Below are 17,343 nucleotides of genomic sequence, written 5' to 3' on the forward strand. Positions count from 1 at the left end.
CAGCCGTCGGGCGGGGCTCGCACAGCGCCGAGTGAGGCTCCCGGGACCGGCGGGAACAGGGGGGCGGGGCCGGCACAGGTGCGAGGGGCGGGGCCACGGAGCGCGGGCACGGGGCGCTGAGACGGTGCCACCGCGGCCGGGCGTGGGGGGCAGAGCGCCGCTGGGGTGTGCCGGGCGGTGCCACCTGTCCCCCGTCGGGCGGATGGAAGCGGCATCGGGCCCGGGACCGGTTTGGGGCCCGGGATGGGCGCGGGCACGAGGCGCTGCCGGGTGCGGAATCGCGGCCGTTCCCCGGTTGGGGCGCGGAGACGGCACAGGTGTGAGGGGCAGGGCCGCGAGCGATGGCCACGCCCCCATCTCGGGAAGGGGGGGCGGACGGCAGAGGGGGCGGGACCTGACAGAACAGAGGGCGGTGCCAGGGGCGGGGCGGTACAGGGGGCAGTACCGGGGGCGGTGCCGGGCGGCACAAGGGGTGCGGCCGGAGCTCAGGTGTGCACGGCGGGCGGGGCCGGCTCAGGTGTGCACGGCGGGCGTGGCTCAGGTGTGCGGGGCCCCAGAGCGGCTGCGCGGGGCGGGGCCGAGGTGTTTTAGACCCCGGAAATCGCCTCGACCGCCATTTGCTCACTCAGAGCACGGTACGGACGGGAGCTCCCTGTGCGGGCTCCGCAGGTAAGGCGCGGAGGCTTCGGCCTCCCCTCCTGTCCCTCTCTCTACCGCTCCTTCCTTCCCCGCGTATTCCCTTTCTTTCTCCCCCTTCCCTCCCGCCCTAAAACGCTCCTTTCCTCTCCTCCCAAACCCGACCCCCCCCCCCCCCCCCCCGACTCCTGCACGTCCTGTCCCTTCCCCGCTACTCCCTTCTATTCCTCCTCTTTCCACCCTCCCTCTTCTCCCCCCTCGGCCTTTCCCTTCCTCTCCCGCTTCCCTCCTCACTCCGACCCTTCTCCCTCCCCGTCCTCACCACCCCCATCTCTCCTGTCTCCCCGTCCTCCCCTCTCCTCCTTTTCTCATAGCAGCCGCGGGGCTCGGGGTGCCGGGCAATAATAAAGCCCTGAGGGCCGGAGCCCGGCGCCCCCGGCCTCGCTGGGGTCCCCACACGGGGCCGGAGCCGCTCTGCGGGTCCCCCCATTGCAGTCCAACACACCGCCCGACACCGCCGGGGCTCCGGCTTTCCCAACATCACACTGGGGGGATCCTGGGGTGGGGGGCCCGAGTTACGGGGGCCCCCTCATTAGGAGGGGGTCCCAGGGGGGAGGGGGGGTTAGGAGGGGCCCCCTCATTAGGAGGGGGTCCCGGGGGGGGGGTCGGGGGGGGGTTAGGAGGGGCCCCCTCATTAGGAGGGGGTCCCAGGGGGAGGGGGGTTAGGAGGGGCCCCCTCCGGAGGAGGGGGTCCCTGGGGGGGGTCGGGGAGGGCCCCCTCCGGAGGAGGGGGTCCAGGGGAGGGGGCGGGGCCTGGGGGGGTAACTCCCCCCCAGGCACCGCCCCCTTCCCCGGACCCCCTCCTCCGGACGGGGTCCCACCCCGGCCCCCTCCCGGGGACCCCCTCCTCCGGACCGGGGCCCGGGGGGGAGGGCGGGTGGGGTGGGGGGGAAGCCAAGGGGGGGCACGTCGCTCTGCAGCGTGAACACACGTTAAAGCAAAAAAAAAAAAAAATTTGCCACACGACCGTCCCCTGCCGCCCTGTCCCCGCCCTCCCCCCGGGCCCCGGTCCGGAGGAGGGGGTCCCTGGAGGGGACCGGGGTGGGACCCCGTCCGGAGGAGGGGGTCCGGGGAAGGGGGCGGTGCCTGGGGGGGAGTTACCCCCCCAGGCCCCGCCCCCTCCCCTGGACCCCCTCCTCCGGAGGGGGCCCTCCCCGACCCCCCCCAGGGACCCCCTCCTCCGGAGGGGGCCCCTCCTAACCCCCCCCGACCCCCCCCCCCGGGACCCCCTCCTAATGAGGGGGCCCCTCCTAACCCCCCCCTCCCCCCTGGGACCCCCTCCTAATGAGGGGGCCCCTCCTAACCCCCCCCGACCCCCCCCCCCGGGACCCCCTCCTAATGAGGGGGCCCCTCCTAACCCCCCCTCCCCCCTGGGACCCCCTCCTAATGAGGGGGCCCCCGTAACTCGGGCCCCCCACCCCAGGATCCCCCCAGTGTGATGTTGGGAAAGCCGGAGCCCCGGCGGTGTCGGGCGGTGTGTTGGACTGCAATGGGGGGACCCGCAGAGCGGCTCCGGCCCCGTGTGGGGACCCCAGCGAGGCCGGGGGCGCCGGGCTCCGGCCCTCAGGGCTTTATTATTGCCTGGCACCCCGAGCCTCGCGGCTGCGACAAAAGGAGGAAATCGGGGAATGGAGAACGAGAACAGGGGAGTAGAGCGGTAGGCGAGAGGAAGGTGAGGAGACCAGGGTGTGCAGGGCAGCAGGTAACGGGGCTGGGGGAAAGCAGGGTGGAGGAAGGAGCAGGAATGAGGGCGGGTGGGGGGGGCGAAGTGGAACAGGAGTGAGGGGACAAAGGGGTGCCCGGTTAGGGAGAGAAGAAAGAGAACGAAAAGGTAGAGTAGGGTAGGGGAATAGAGAGGCGGCCGCAGGGGGGGGGAGGGAGGGGAGGGCTAGGGGGGAGAGGGAGGGGGGGGGTTTGGGGGGGGGGAGGGTGTGGGGGGTGGGGGAGGGGAGGAAGGGGGGGTGTAAGGAAGAGGTATAGAGAAAAAGAAATACAACAGAAAAGAAACGCAAAGAAAAAGAGATATAGGGCCCCGGCCGGCAGCAACCTCCCTCACCCAGCGCCGAGGAGCAAATGGCTCCGCCGTGCCCTCCCCGCGCCTTAAATCCCCCAAGGCCCCGCCCCGCGCAGCCGCACTGGGGTCCTTCACACCTGTGCAGGCCCCGCCCCTCGCACCTGTGCCGGCCCCGCCCCCGGGGCCCCGCCCCCCGCCCGCCCATAAAACCCGGCAGATCGGCGCCTGTCCCGTTTTCTGCGGGGGATGCTCATCTCGGGAGGCGGCGGGAGCGTCGGTCGGAGCGCTGTGCGGAGATCCGGATCGCGGGCTGCTGCTGGTGCTGCGCGGGATCCAAGGCGCTCAGGTAGGACCAGGACCGGTATTTGGCCCAATGATTCAAGTCTTGGTCCTGCTGGTATTTCCTGTAGGACCTGGGCCGAGCCATTTCTTTCTCGGCGGACAAGGTATGGGCACCAGGGCCGGAGGATCGAGAAGGGATTGTGGTTGGGATTGGGGCCACCATCACTGCGGGCGGGAAAAGCTGCTCCGGGACAGGCGCTGCCGCTCCGGCTGCGGCCAGCACGGGGCTGGGTCCCACCGAGGCCCCAGGCACGCTCCGGCTGCGGTGGCAGGGAGCCGGTGCTGTGCCGCTGCTATGGCCGCCAGGAGGATGACGCTTCCCCGGAGCAGCCTCTGGATCGCACCTGGCAGCGGGAAGGACACCGAGACCGCCCGTACCGGCCCCGGGACCCCATCGGCATCGCCGCTCGCTCAGCGCCACCACCCCCCCGGCCCGGTAATCCCGGAGGAACACCGAGTCCCCCCGGTCTAGTAACGCCACGAGCGCCGCGCTCCCCTACGAGCCCCAGCGCCCGCAGCCCCTGCGCCGTGCCCGCAGCCCTTGCTGGGGGCTGCAGCTTCCCAGCCACGAGCAGCTGCTCTGGGACGGCCGCTGGGGCCGAGGCGTTGCTGCTCTCGCTCCCGTTGTGCCTGGGGTGGGACTGGAGCCCCAGGGAAGCACTAGGAAAAACTCCATGGGTTAAAAAACAGTGGCAACTATTTGTTCTTTATTTCCAGAGCCATGAGGAGTCCCGCCTCATCAAGTCAAATGCTGAGAAGTGACCGACCCAGCTCCACATCAAACCCAGAATTTTGGCCTTCTCAGCACCCTGCTCCAAACACCTGAGCCAATCCCAGGGCTGTTCCAAAGGCCCTGTGTGGGATGGCAATGACTGCTGCCACAAGGAAACTCCTCTACAAATGCAGCTCCTTCCCTTCTGCTACTGCTGCTTTACACAGCAGCCCCTGCAATGGCTGTGGGGCAGAACTGGCTGGCACTCAACATGGCAGCACCAAACTCTTCCCCATAGCCCTGATTGTTCTGCCCTTGCCAGGATTTCCCCAGCAGCTGTAAATGTGCTCCCACAATGTCCCTTTGTTTCCCCAGGAAGAAGCCAACAAGACAAGCCCTGAGGGTTACCTTGCTCCGTGGCCAAAGCTCTTCAGGAGAGTGCCGGGGGGCGTTGCCTGCAGGTGAGTGTTGCCAGCTGCAAACGATGCTGGCTGCTGGGGCCAGGGCTGTTTTTCTGGCCCAGGGGTCTCGGTGTCTCCTGCTGGCTGCCAGCCATGCTCCTTGGTATTCCCTGGCTGTGTCCCAACTGGCTGGGAGCGCAGGGCAGGAGGAGGCCAGGAGCTCCTGAAAGGCAGCAGCACCTCGTGTCTTTGGCATCTGCAGGGGAGGAGCTGTGCCTGCACCGTGGCTCCTGGGCCAGGGGCTGCTCTGAGCAGGCCCCTGGAAATGCTTCAGCCCGGACAGAGACCACCAGCAGCCCAGCAGGACCCCAAGGAGCAGCTGGCATTGCTGGGAATGGAGGCACGGGCCCTTTGCAGAGGGGCTCAGCAGCAACTCCTGGCTCAGAGCTCCCACACAGCTGCCAGCTGTGGCCCAGCCACCCCAAATCCCTTCCCTCCTCCCCAGCCTGAGGCCATTGGCCATCAGCAGCATCAAAGCCAAGGCCATCTTCCCCCACAGGTGTTCAATCCCAGGCAGCAGCCCTCAGAGGTACCTGAAAATCAGTGGGATGGAGTTCAGAGTTTTCCAGGGATCCAGCTGGAAGTGCAGAAGTGATGGAAAGCTTTCCCAGGTAGGTGCCACTGGAGGGGTGCTGAAGACAAAGCTGTGCATCCCTTTCCTGAGAGAAAAGAATTTGTAGAGGCCCCTGCTGAGGCTCTGAAAGGAGCTGAGCTTCTGCAGGGAGAGATGTCCCCCCCTGGGCACAGGGGCTGCCTCAGCTCAGGCTGGGAGCACATCTGGCCACTGCCTTCTCCTGCTCTAAACCATCCACTGGATCTTCTCCATCCTGGAGCTCAGGGGGGTGAAATGGGCTCCATTCCAGGCAGCTCTGGCCAGTGAGCCCAGGGACACCATTGGGCTGAGGGTTCTCAACAGCCACTTCTATGGAATAGAACCCTGGCCTTGGCCCTGTGCTGCTGAGCTTCCTTGGAAGCTCTGCTGGCTCCTGACACAGCTGCTGTCCAAGGCAGCAGCTCTGCATGGGAATGCCCACACTCCATGGGGCACTGGGAGGTTACTGCAGTGGGAATGGAGCAGGGAATTTGGGGCTATGGGTAGAATTCATCAGAACTGGCACAGCTGATAGGGAACCCCAAATCTGGGCACCACACAGAGAACAATCTTTGTCCTGCCCTGTCAGCTCCAACCCCTGGGCTGAGAAGTTTTGGGAATTAAATGGATGGAATGATACAAACCACAGCAAGTGGCATCACCCAGAGGGACAATCCAGGTCCCAGACAATTGCTCCACAATCCACTATGGGGGAAAACACCCTGTGCCTGCCAGGAGCTCTGACTCTGCTTTTCTACCAGCTCCTGAGCAGTGTCAGAGCCACCATGAGGGCTTTAAAATGCAAACAAACCCCCTATCCCACACAGTGAATAATCCAAATAAAGAAATGCATTCTTGTCATCAAAGCTCCAAAGTGTATCAGGAGCTCTGCCAACAAGTTAATGGGATTCCCAGGAATCTCATTAATGCTCCTGGTTTCATTTTTATGTATTTTTAATCCCTCAGTGGGCAGCCTGTACAACTTATCCTGGGATTGAGAGGCTGAGCTGGGCTGGCTTTGGGTTGACCCCCACCTGTGGCCCCAGCCTGTGCAAACACACCTTGTGCCAGGCTGGGTGAACTCATCACCTCAGCTTTTCCCTCCTAAATATCCCCTCCTTATCTCTCTGGAGATTCACTGACATTTTGCCCAAACCATGCACTCCTCACCTCCATGTGGCCTCCAAGTGTCCATTCTGTTCCTCACAGGTGCCCTGGTGCCACCGTGTTGGTCCCTTGGCCTTTCTCCAGCCCGAGGCTGCTCCTCTGCTCGCTCTCTGCAGTCTCATCCCACAGGGATCCTCTTCTCCCTTCCCTGCTGGCTGCTGCCAAGGAAGGAGCACACAGGGAGTCTCCAGTGCTGCCCCCTCAGCCCTGGAGAGTCCTGGCTGTGGGCCCGAGGGGCCTGGGATTTCCCAGGGAAATTGTCTGCTGGTCTCCCTTCAATGACCTCAGCAATTCCCTCCAAAATGCCACCTCACTGCCCCTGACATCCCCTCACATTCCACTGCCCTACACAAACAGTTCTTGGATCCCCTCTAGATCACACCAGGTTTTCAGCCACATGAATGGCATCACCTGTGCCCACTGCTGGTTATTCACCCAACCAAAATCAAGAGCAAATGTTGGCTGGGCTTTAATAACAACTTGAAATAACTTTACAGCAAAATAACTCACCTTTTCCTTCTGTGGGTTTTTTTCCCTTCAGCTGCTGGGCTTCCCTATGAGGATGTGTGCTGAGCTCTGGGTGGAGGGGCCTGTCAGGCTCAATGGCTGTGGGTTTGTGTTCTTCTCCCTGGGCATCAGCCACTGCCCCAATCCCTTTGCCCAGGCTGTTCCCTGTGCCTGTGCTCAGGCTGGGGCAGCACAGGCAGACGCAGCTCTCAGCACTCCCTGCTCCAAACACAGCTCTGGCCTCCACTGCAATCTGGCTCTGCTGGGAGGTTTGCTCCTAGAGAAATCCAAGAATTGCTCATGGCAATGTGGAGAATCAATCTCCACAAAGGGAGGTAAGGAATAAAATCCTGCTCTGGGAGCCCTTGGGATCTGCAGGGCTGCTGAGGGAAGGGGACATTCCCTGCCTGCAGTGCACACAGCCCCACCTGCAGCAGCCAGCCCAGCCTGCCAGCTGGGCTCTGCCAGCCCCTCTCTGAGCACCCTCCCTGTGCTGCTCCCTCTCGGTGCCTTTGGCAATCCCAGCCTGAGCCTGAGCAGCCCAAAGCTCTGGCTGGCAGCCCAGGGACAAAGGGACGCTCCCAGGGATGGGGCACATTCCCAGCAAACGCTCCCAGCAGGGCCCAGAGGCACCCCTGGAGCTCCTGGCTGGGGCTGGCAGGAGGGCACAGCCCCCAGCTGGGCTGGCAGTGGCAGTGACAGCAGCCAAGTGCCACGCTCTGGTGGCACAGCACAGACACCCAGGCCAGCACTGCCCGTGGGAGGGGCACAATGAATGCTGCTCCCTGTGCTGCCCCATGCCAGCAGGAAAGCTCCAGGGGCATGGAAACTCCTGCCCCTTCCCCCCAGCCCAGATGAGCACTCCTCAGCTCCCAACACCCAGTTCTCACCTCCAGCCTGCTCCCGGGGCTGCTGCCACGTTCCTGACAAGGTGCCAAAGGCCCCAGGGCACAGGGCTCCTCCCTCTGTGTCTCAGGGCTTGGGCACGGCAGGGACCAGGCTGCTCCAGCAAGGACAGCCTGGAAGCAGAGCAGATGTCCCAGGGCTGGCAAGGGGCTGGGGACAGCAGTTCTGAAACCCAGAGTGCTGAAAACAGCCCCCAAAGTGTTCTATGGTCACACCTTGAACATGGCTCCAAAGGGCAGCAGCTCTGATGCCAGAGCAGCACCTGCACGATTCCCTGTGCCAGCCCTGGCTCACTGAAAAACAAAACAAATCAACCACACCCAGGCCTTGTTTGCACAATTCCTGATCCAAACCCTCACCTTTCCTGCCCAGCACTGAGGCAAATCTGACACAGCATTGAGAAGTGACCTTTGCTGAGAGCAGCCATCATCCCAGTCCTCCAGCCTTGGCAAGATTGTGCAGTGAATGGACCTCAGCTCTACTCCTAAACCTCAATTTCTGTCAGTTTTTGTTAGAAAGATACTGGACAGTAAATCATGCAGCAGAATTTGCAAATTGCACAAGGAATAACAAGGCCCAGAGCAAAGCCAACCACCCCCATCACTGCTGCAGCCCAATTCTGGGAGAAATGCTGATCTCATTTCTAAATACTGCCCTTCCCTCCCACTCAGTCCTTCCCTGCACATCCCTGCAGAGCATGGACTCCATCTTTTGCTGCCAACAGCTCCTCTCCAGCCCAGAGCCCACTGCTCACAGACACAAACTGAGCAAGCCTAAGGCAATGTTCCCAGCAGCAGATGCAATTCCTGAACTCCCTTTTCCCTGGATTCTGAGCCCTTGCAGGAAACTCAGCTCAGCCCAGAGTCTGTTCTGCTTTCCCAGAGGGAAATACAGCCTGCTGGGCCCCAGCTCTGGCACCACATTGCCCTTGTTCCTGCTGCCCTGGAAAGGCACAGGCAAAGCCAGTCCCTCAGAGCCCATCCCTGGGCCCCAGGAGAGCTGGAGCTGCTCCCAGATGCCAGGGCCCTGCAGGGCTGTGCTGACACGAGCACAGGCTGACCCCTGTGCCCAGCACCACCCCTCACTCTGCTCCCACGGCTCCCAAATGCTGCCAGCCCTGCCCCTGCCCCTGTGCCAGGGCCGTGCCTGCCCCCAGCCCCAGCAGAGGCTGTCACCCAGCCCTGCAGCGGCTGCCAGCCCTGGCAGAGCTGGGCATGCACTGAGAGCTCCCCAAGGAAGGCCCAGAGCAGCCCTGGGCTGCACAGACAATGCCCAAGCTGCCCTCAGGGCACAGCCAGCACCACAGCTCCAGCAGCCCCAGGGAACTCTGGCACTGCCTCTGCACCTCTGCCCTTCTCCAGCAGGCACAGCTGGGGCTGGGCCGGCAGCAATGGCATTGCCATGGCAGCTCATGCCAGCAGAGAGGAAAAGGGGAGCCCTGTGTCCCTCTGACTCACCCCACAGCGTGGGCAGGACCAGAGCCCTGCTGCTGAAGCCTCTTGCCTTTGGCTGCTCCAACACCAAAGCTTTGGGCAAAGATGGGAGGAGTTGGATGATTTTTCCTGCCCTGAAAGAGAGGAGAAAAGAAAATTAAGTCCACTGTGGAAGTCCAAGGATCCCAGCTCTCCTAGCTCTGCTCTGCTGGCTCACTATGGGGTTTTACCCAGGAGAGGTGACACCAATTCAAACACAAACGTGTCCTTTGCCAGCACTTTTATTCCTGACTATTTCAGACAATGAAAGGATGCTCATTTTTCATCTTGCATTCTCTGCCTCATTTGAACAGAACCATTTTTATCCCAGAGCCCACGTGGTAGCCATTCCATCCTTTCCCATTGGACTTTGCACAAAGGAAGGGACACCCGGGATGCTGCATCACAAGAAATCCCAAAGAGAATCCCCTCCAAAACCTCCCAGGGAAAGGTTTTTTGCTTTTGGGACACAAGAAAGGCCTTGGGCCATTTGCATCCACATGGAAAGCCCACACTGAGCACTTGGTTTTAAAGATGTTGCACTTGAAGTTACAGCCACGGAATTGCTTTGGGATTTGGCATTTCCTGCACCCACACAAACACATTCAAGGAATTAAGTGCAGAGTCCTGAAGTTTGGTTATTCCAATGCTGTTTTGGTAGTGCCACTTGACACACCAAAATCCACAGCAACACTTCAAAAAATGAAAAGCAACTTTCACCCCCACAGCCCCCTTCCTTTCCATTTTGCAGTTTTGGGCTCCTCTTAAGAACAGGTTAAAGCAAAGAAGAGAAAAGGCCAGGACCTGCTCCCAGCCAGTGCCCCAGCCACCTGTTTGCCAGAGATTCTCCTTACAGCTGATGGCTTTTCTAAGAAAGCTCCAGCTCAGCCTTATCACAATGCCCTGGCAGCCCTCACCATGAGCCCCAAAGGCCAGGGCACATCTGTGTGCTGCCTCAGGAAGCTCAGGGGCTCTCTGGGGGACAAAACCTGGTTTGGGCCCAGAGCTGACTCTGCTCCCTGCTGGCTGAACTGTGCAGCTGTGGGATGCAGCTGGGTGCTGCAGGGCAGAGTGTGTCACCCTCTGTGCCAGCCAGGCTCCAAAGGCAGCCCTTGGTGCCCCAGCAGCGCTGCTGGAAGCGCTGGCAGCGCTTGGCACAGATGGGATGGAGCCTTCCCACAGCTCTGTGCCCTGGCACCGAGGCTGGCACAGCAGGGAGGCTGATGGCAGCAGAACAAACCCAGCTGGCTTTCCATGGGCACTGATGGCACTGAGAGCCCCAGGCCAGAGCTGCTCCCTGCCCAGCCCAGGAGCTCCCAGTGCTGCTGCAGGGCACGGGCTCTGAGGGAACCCTGCAGCTGGGACAGGAACGCAGCAGCGACAATTCCCAGGCACAAAGAGATCCCCACCTGCTCCAGCAACTGAACCTCTGGGGCTCAGCCCCACGGGCTGTCCCTGCTCCAGGCAGGAGGAGCCACACAGCCCCCGAGGCTGGGCTCACCCCCTGCCCTGCCAGCAGGAAACAAGGGCTTCATGAAGCTCTGGGGACACCTTCTGTCCCCAGAGGGCTCTGACACAACATCCAGCAGTGTGGATCTTTAATAAAGACAGCTCGGACCTATCCTTGCCACAGACTCGCCTTTGTTATTGCCTCACAGTCTCTGCTTTAAAATATTTTGCTATTACAAGTGTTTAAACAAGACTGACCGTGAGCCCTGCACCCTTGCCGTGCTCCAAGCCCGAAGGCAGAGCTGGATATCCTCACACTCATCCAGCCTGAGGGAGCTGCTGCAGCATTTAAAACATTTACAAACCACCCCTGCCCTGAGGCTGTGCAGCCCTGGGAGGTGCCTGGGTGCCAGCCCAGCATTAGAGATGGGACATCAGGAGAGCGAGCAGACAACGCCCACTGCAGCCTCTGCACTCTCGGCGCTGCAGCTGCACGATCCTCACTGCTCAGCGACTCTCAGCTCTGATTCCAGGACTCCCGCCAGGAAACTGAGGGCCCTTTCCAGATGCAAATCCCCACAGAGCCACTGCTCTCCTCTCCACCCACCCTCCTGCTCCAGCTTTTACCCCTTTGGTAGCCACCACCCCACCCAGGACACAGAGGAGGCTCTCGGGTGCCAACTGAGACCCAAATCGATCCAGGTGCCTCAGGAAATAAATACAAACTCGTCCCTTCTAGGCTAACAAAATGTCCTGGTGCCCAGTTCCTGTTTCCTAAGGCAAAACCCACGGATCAGGGGAAAATGGCAAGTCCCAAACCCAACCAAACCCGGTTTGGCATCGGTTTCCATCAGGACCGTTCAGGTTTCCCAGTGCCCCTCAGCTGCAGCCACAGGAGCAGCTTCTCTCTGGGACCCAGGGGGGTGGGCACAGGGACACCCATCCCGCTGCTTCCCGGCAAACAGAGCTCAGCCCAGCCCAGAATGGAACAGAACAAATGCAGTTCTTGCCCTTGCCATTTATGTCTGAGCTCTGGCACGGTGTTATTGACCACAAAACTCCCGAGAGGGGACAGTCTGTAACTACTGCTCTTGATCAAGGATAATCTGTCACTTCGTGTATGCACTGCACAGCTTTCATAAACAGCACTGTAACAGACACTAGTTTAGACTGTAGCATAATAGAGACTGTGAAATGTTCAAATGCTGTTACATGTAAGGAACTCAGAAAATGGTGTCAGATAATGAGGTGATTTCCCACAGCTGGGGACAATCTTATCTGAAACACAAGATAACAGAAACACAAACCAGAGCACTGAAAAAAAGGAAAAATTTACTGACCCTCGTTATCAAATAACGAGTGAAAATAAAACAGGATGGCACCACAGATCTTTAATCCACATGATGGCACGAAGGTTCAAACCAAGCAAAAGAACATCTAAACTGAAAGGCCTGTTTGAATATGTATAAACTCTAATGAATATGCACACACCACTGCAATGGAACAGAATCTAGAGACCACGGTTTAAGGGAACCGGGTGCTCCTGGCAAACAGCCAAGCAGCCCAGCGCTGCCTTTTATCCCTTAACAAACGTGTAAAAATTCTAGAGAGTGAACTCTGTTTCTCACCCAATAAAACGCTGTTCCCGCAGCTGGGACGAGCCCCACCTTTATTCCACGGCACACGATCCCAGAGAGCCGCAAGGCCCGGGACAGAGCCGTGCCACCCGCAGCGGGTCCCACGCAGCAGCGCCCAAAGCAGCCCCGGCCCCCTGTGGGTGCCCCCGGCCCCGGTGCCCCCGGCCCAGCTCCCTCCCCTCCGGCCGCTCACCTGAGGGCACCGCCCGCTGCCTCCCGGCGCTGCTGCCGAGCCGAGGGCATTGTCCCCGCTCCTGGCCCAAAGGCCGCGTTCTGCGCTGCAGGGCGCGCTCCGGGGGACGCGGGGGCGGGCAGGGACAGGGTGAGCCGGGCTGAGGCGGCTGTCCCAGCGCTCTGTCCCCTCCCGGGGCTCAGGCCGGGGAGCGGGGCCCTGCCAGCGGCCGCCATTGCAGCGCGGAGCAGAGTCAGGCAGGGTCGAAGAGCCGAGTGTGGCCGAGTGGAGCCGACAACAGCCGAGTGTGGCCGACAACAGCCGAGTGTGGCCGACAACAGCCGAGTGTGGCCGACAACAGCCGAGTGTGGCCGACAACAGCCGAGCGTACCCGAACGGCCGACTCTGGCCGGGATTGGCCGAATCGATCCGAGCTTAGCTGAGGTGAACTGAACGGAACGGGACGGAACCGCGTTCAGCCCAACCGAACTAGATAAGCCCAACCGAACTAGATAAACCGAACCAAACTAAACTAGATAAGCCGAACCGAACTAGATAAGCCGAACCAACGCGAGATCAGCCGAACCCACCTGAACATTACGGGGTCGGTCGAACCGAAAGGAGCTGCACATTTCATGGGAAGGTCCTCGCTGGACAAGTGACACAAATGGCACAGAGAGCATTCAAAGCAAACCAAGTGACAAAAAGCCACCTTCAGGTCAGAGAGAGGCTGAATCCCTGTAAGAAAATCCACTGAAACAGTAAGCTAAGTGATGGAAATTGAGGGCCACCACCTTCTGGTATGAAATGTTATCATATTATTCCAAATAGTCACAGGAAAAAAAAAAAGACATTTTAAATCCTAAGCTTATGAAGTGTAAGTGCAAATGAGATCAAATGTATAAATTCAGGTAAGATATAGACTGTAATCACTGTTTCTGTGGTTAATGGCTTCGTGTTCGAACCTGAGTGACCCCCCTCTCCTCTGTCACCTGTGTGTCCTTGCTGTGTTTCCTTGAGTGTCCCAGAATACCTTGGAAGAGACTCTTCCCCTGCTCCTGCCTGTATTTGTCAGAAATGGTTCATTTAGACAGCACTCACGAAGAACCAGCCCCACAGGAGTCACCGCATCATTGCACTCACCCTGAAATCCCGGCCAGGGCTCCGCGTTCCGAGCACTCGCACGCAGCATTTGGGCTCTGGCCCCGGGCCCCAAAATGCAGGACACGGCCTCTGTGCTCGAGGGCTGGGCGAGCCTCGTTCTGCACCCCTGAAACACAGGGCTCAAGTCCCGGCTTCACAGCCCTGGGCCTGGCCAGCTGGGACTGGGTCCAAGTGCCAGCAGCGGAGGACTTTGTCCCTGAGCCCTCCTCACCTTCACCACCACCACAAAAAAAAAAAAAACACAAAAACCAAAACAACCAACCAAACAAAAACAAACCAACAAAACAAACCCACAGGACTTAAGACTCCGATTCTGAGACCAGAAAAATGCCCAATTTATTAGTCTCAGTTCACAGGGTCGTGAATTGACTGCGGACATCCCCACAGATGGTCACAGGGAATGGACCTCTCACACATTTGATTCTCTAGTGAGAACTGCTTCAGGCTAGCAGAAAACCCACCCGTGGCATTAGAAGGTAGGAAGCCTGCCCTGAAAGGATGCCATCAAATGCAGCCTGTCTGCAATACCGCGTTATCCCAGCACTGTGATATCCCATTATCCCCAGCCGGGTTTGTTGCGCCGCCTCCGGCTCACGGAGCGATGCCGCTCGTGGCTCCGGGCGCTGCCGCGGCGCGGGGAACAGCCCCGGATCCGCTCGGCCCGGGGGAACCGAAGGGGTGCCCGGTGCCCGGGCCGGAGCGGGCAGCAGCGGGTGACGATCCGGGCGCTCCTGCCCGGCTCCTGAGCTCAGGCTGAGGCAGCTCCCAGCTGCCGCCGCCGGGAAGGAGCAGCTCGCCAAGGATGGCCGCGCTCCCGGGCCATGGCAGCTGCCCCGCCTCGCTCAGGGACAGCGTGAGCAACTGTGACAGACTGCACAGAGGAGCACTCGGAGGAGGAATTCATTCCCCCATCCAAATCAACTGAATTGACTTGGATAAGGACAGGAATTCCCTCTGGAGTGTCAGTGCTGCCCAGGCACTGACAGGGTGACTTGCACTGCCACCCCTGGCACCTCTGGTGCTCAGTGGGCACGGCTGAGGGGCTGCTGGGCCTCTCTGAGCTCGCTCCTTTGAAGGGAAATTTTGTGGCATTGCTGAGATGATGCCCTTCGCTATTGTCCATGTCTCTCTGTCCCAGAGAAGCCCCTGCTGCTCCCAGGGCCCCTCCCTGCCTATTGCTGTGAGCCAGCAGAGCAGAGGCCTCACTCCCCCTGCAGTTCCCGTGCCCTGCTGGGAAGTCACATCCCAGGGCTGGGCAGGGAGTGGCACGGGGCAATGACCTGCTCGGGTGTCCCTGCAGCTCCAGCACAGCTCTGCTGCCAGGGGAGAGGAGCCCGGCCCCAGGTGGCTCTGACGCTGGTGGCATTCATTGTCACAGGACTCTGTGGGTGTCACCTCACCAGCAGAGGGACTCCATGGACCCCATCCAGCACTTTCAGAGCCTCTGCCTGAGGGCTTTTGGCACCGGGGGCACGGCTCTGACCGAGCTCCTCCTGAATGCTCTAGTACAGGAAGAATTCCAATGGATGCCTGGTTTGCTGGAGCATTACCTATCAAGTGGCCCAGTTAGGTTTTTCTGTGTACCAGTTTTAGATTGAACCTTTGTAGAGTTAGATTCATGTTTTGTACAGGGTCATGTGTCACATCACTCCTGAGCTGGGCTCAGCTTTGCACAGCCTCAAGTGCACGGCACTGCTGAGACCCAAGGCAATAATTTCTTTGGGGGCAGCCCAAAGCCCATTTAGAATTTCACCACTGGACACAGTGACCATAAGAGGTTTTTCCAACCAAAATGATTCTATGATTCCATATTCCCAAACTCTGAGAAGCCCAACCATCCATATTAATTTTACTATGCCAAACACTCCAGCCAAACCTGCAGTGCCACTGTGGACATACATGGAATAAACTGAGTTGGTTCAGGGGTTTTCAAAATATTTACAATTCCTTTGTCTATTTTTCAGCTCCAGAAACACAGATTAGAACAACACAAAGTACCTTTTCTGGAGCTCTTTTGCCAGTGAGGTCCTGCAAAACCTGTTCTGTCTGGAGGGCACCTGTGCAGATTTAGTTTTGCAGTCACTGACAGAGCAATCCTAAGTGACTGGGAAAACTTGGCACCTGCCTTGATCCCCCATGTTTCTCAGCTATGACATCGATCAGTTCTGGTCTGCTTCAGCAAAGCTCAGCCTGAGCTTTTGTCAGCCTCAGAACTGCCTGTGCTGAATGTCCCCAATCCCTTTCCAAGAGCACCCTCTCAGGCTCAGCTGATAAAGAGCAGATTAACCCATCACGGATATTCTCATTTGTCAGATGGGGCTGGCAAGGAGCAGCTTTGACCTTTAAGGCAGGAATGTGTCAGGTGCTGTCAAAATGAGTCAGAAACTCAAAACAGATGTTTCCAAGACTGCAGAGAGAGATCACTCTTCATGCAGAAGACCCTGTTCTCTAGGAACAGCAGTGGCAAACACCAAGAAATCCCTGCTTTACTCAAATATATCTTGGTGAACTTTACTGTGCCTTCAAGGGGAGGTGACAATAAAACAATGAGTGGTGCAGACAAAGCTCTGTCCCCTGGCAAAGGGACCTGACCTTCTGCAGCTCTGTCACCTCAGCCCTGGAATATTCCAGCCTTGGCACTGAGGATTGCTGCGTGCCTTGGGGGGTTTGTAAGGTGAGTTACAGGAACTGACAGGGAAAAGCTCTCCTTGCTCAGGTATCACCGAGTTCCACACACCCTCAGGTTTCTGTGGACAGAATCTGTTTCTCCTGGAACTGAAGGGGCCCCTTTTAAAACACCCCAACCTCACTGGGCCAGCCTGCCCTGCTGAACAATAATCCTGCCCAGAGTGTGAATATTCCTGCAGGCCCAAGCCACAGCACGTGGCCATTGCATCTGCAGCCTCCAACAGCCCCTGGGGAGCAGGGGGGAATTCCTGCTCCTGCCTGGGAAATGCTCTCACCTGGAAGGGAGAAGCAGCATTGCCCTGCCCATCACGGACCATGGCAGCCCCTTCCCTCTGCCTGCCAGCCCTGACACCGGCGCTGCTGCGGCTCCTGTGGGAGGGAGCAGAGGAGAGCATGGAAGGTGCTGCTCCAGGGTGGTGCCAACAGGTCCTGAACTGCCCCTGGCCCCTCTCAGGAGCAGTGATGGGATCTGGGGGATCTTTCAGTAGGATCAACTCCTTTACCTACTCCTCTACCTACTCTAAAAGAGAAGAGTTACCAAGGGGCTGTGGAGGGTTAGGGCAGAGGTGATGAGGTGCCTCTATGGGGCCTCTGCAGGGTGCCTGACACCAGAGGTCTCATAAAGGCACCATGTGCGGCACCTTCAGCGCCCTGTGCTCAGCCAAGGCTCCCAATCCCCAGCTGGAGGCATGTGGAAATCCACTGCTGCCACACCTGAGGCTGTCAGGGATTTTGGCTGTTACCCTCAGTCACATTTACCCTACTCATGGTAGCCCCATCTTAGGAAGGACAAGTTCTGCCAGCAGTCTCAGTTCCAGGCTGTGCTGAGAGGGGCCTTGGCAGTGTACAGAAATTAATGCTGTGTTTTCAAGACAAAAGATCTGTGTTTCCCAATTTGATTTGTAAAAATCGGTTAATTTAAATTTTTTAATCCTAATTTTAATACAAGGTAAAACTAAAAAAGGCAATACAAAATAGATTAAGATGGAAACTTTAAGAAAGATTAACAGCCTGTGAGTGAATCAGCAGCTTGGCCTGGCAATACAGGTGCTGAAGGTGCCAACTGAAGGTAAAAAGTTTTCCTTGGAGGCACAGGGTGGCCCAGACAGTGCCCAAGGGATGCTGTGTATACAGGGGGTCTCTTACTCACATGGCTGGAGCTGTGCTCTCCTGGTCAGGACCAGAGTCTCCATCGCTGCTCCAAGGCTGGTACGTGAAACCAGACAGGAATTATTTGTGACTCCAACACTGAGGCAACAGAAGCATAATGGAGAAGTGTTGTTCCTTGTCCTTGAGGCAACTGTAAACACAGCTATGAAAACAACAAAGCAGGCATTTGTAGGATGGTGTTTGAAGCTGTATAA

At 58.9% G+C, this 17,343-nt stretch overlaps 2 protein-coding genes across 4 annotated transcripts; one reads left to right on the forward strand and one right to left on the reverse strand.

Moving 5' to 3' along the window:
• Positions 1-243: 243 nt before the first annotated feature.
• On the forward strand, positions 244-3,861 carry LOC143693780 (uncharacterized). The gene is made up of 3 exons (XM_077176571.1): positions 244-541; positions 2,665-3,488; positions 3,770-3,861. The coding sequence occupies exons 1-3, from the start codon at positions 244-246 to the stop codon at positions 3,812-3,814; spliced, it is 1,167 nt and encodes a 388-aa protein (XP_077032686.1). The 3' UTR covers positions 3,815-3,861.
• LOC129120371 (uncharacterized) lies at positions 3,728-12,413 on the reverse strand. Of its 3 annotated transcripts, XM_077176731.1 has the most exons (3): positions 12,149-12,413; positions 8,855-8,964; positions 3,728-6,142 (listed from the first exon to the last, which is right to left on the reverse strand). In XM_077176731.1, the coding sequence occupies exons 1-3, from the start codon at positions 12,361-12,363 to the stop codon at positions 6,021-6,023; spliced, it is 447 nt and encodes a 148-aa protein (XP_077032846.1). In that variant the 5' UTR covers positions 12,364-12,413; the 3' UTR covers positions 3,728-6,020. The 3 variants fall into 3 exon arrangements, 1 of the variants encoding a protein (XP_077032846.1); XR_013181907.1 differs by lacking the exons at positions 8,855-8,964; positions 12,149-12,413 and adding an exon at positions 6,495-8,840 and having other exon boundaries at positions 3,728-6,139; XR_013181906.1 differs by lacking the exons at positions 8,855-8,964; positions 12,149-12,413 and adding an exon at positions 6,495-8,840.
• Between the last annotated feature and the right edge of the window lie 4,930 nt (positions 12,414-17,343).

Source organism: Agelaius phoeniceus, chromosome 4, assembly GCF_051311805.1.
Source record: "Agelaius phoeniceus isolate bAgePho1 chromosome 4, bAgePho1.hap1, whole genome shotgun sequence".
In the NCBI taxonomy this organism is placed as follows: domain Eukaryota; kingdom Metazoa; phylum Chordata; class Aves; order Passeriformes; family Icteridae; genus Agelaius; species Agelaius phoeniceus.

Excerpts from the sequence above, each read along its gene's own strand:
- LOC143693780 (XM_077176571.1), top strand. The coding sequence starts at position 244 with ATGGGCGCGGGCACGAGGCGCTGCCGGGTGCGGAATCGCGGCCGTTCC. Across the intron at positions 542-2,664 it reads GCACGGCGGGCGTGGCTCAG|GAAGAGGTATAGAGAAAAAG; the intron begins GTGTGCGGGGCC and ends GGGGGGTGTAAG. Across the intron at positions 3,489-3,769 it reads GCCACCACCCCCCCGGCCCG|AGCCATGAGGAGTCCCGCCT; the intron begins GTAATCCCGGAG and ends CTTTATTTCCAG.
- LOC129120371 (XM_077176731.1), bottom strand. The coding sequence starts at position 12,363 with ATGGCGGCCGCTGGCAGGGCCCCGCTCCCCGGCCTGAGCCCCGGGAGG. Across the intron at positions 8,965-12,148 it reads GCAGCGGGCGGTGCCCTCAG|GGCAGGAAAAATCATCCAAC; the intron begins GTGAGCGGCCGG and ends CCTCTCTTTCAG. Across the intron at positions 6,143-8,854 it reads GGTCCTGCCCACGCTGTGGG|CAGCCAGCAGGGAAGGGAGA; the intron begins GTGAGTCAGAGG and ends CTTCCTTGGCAG.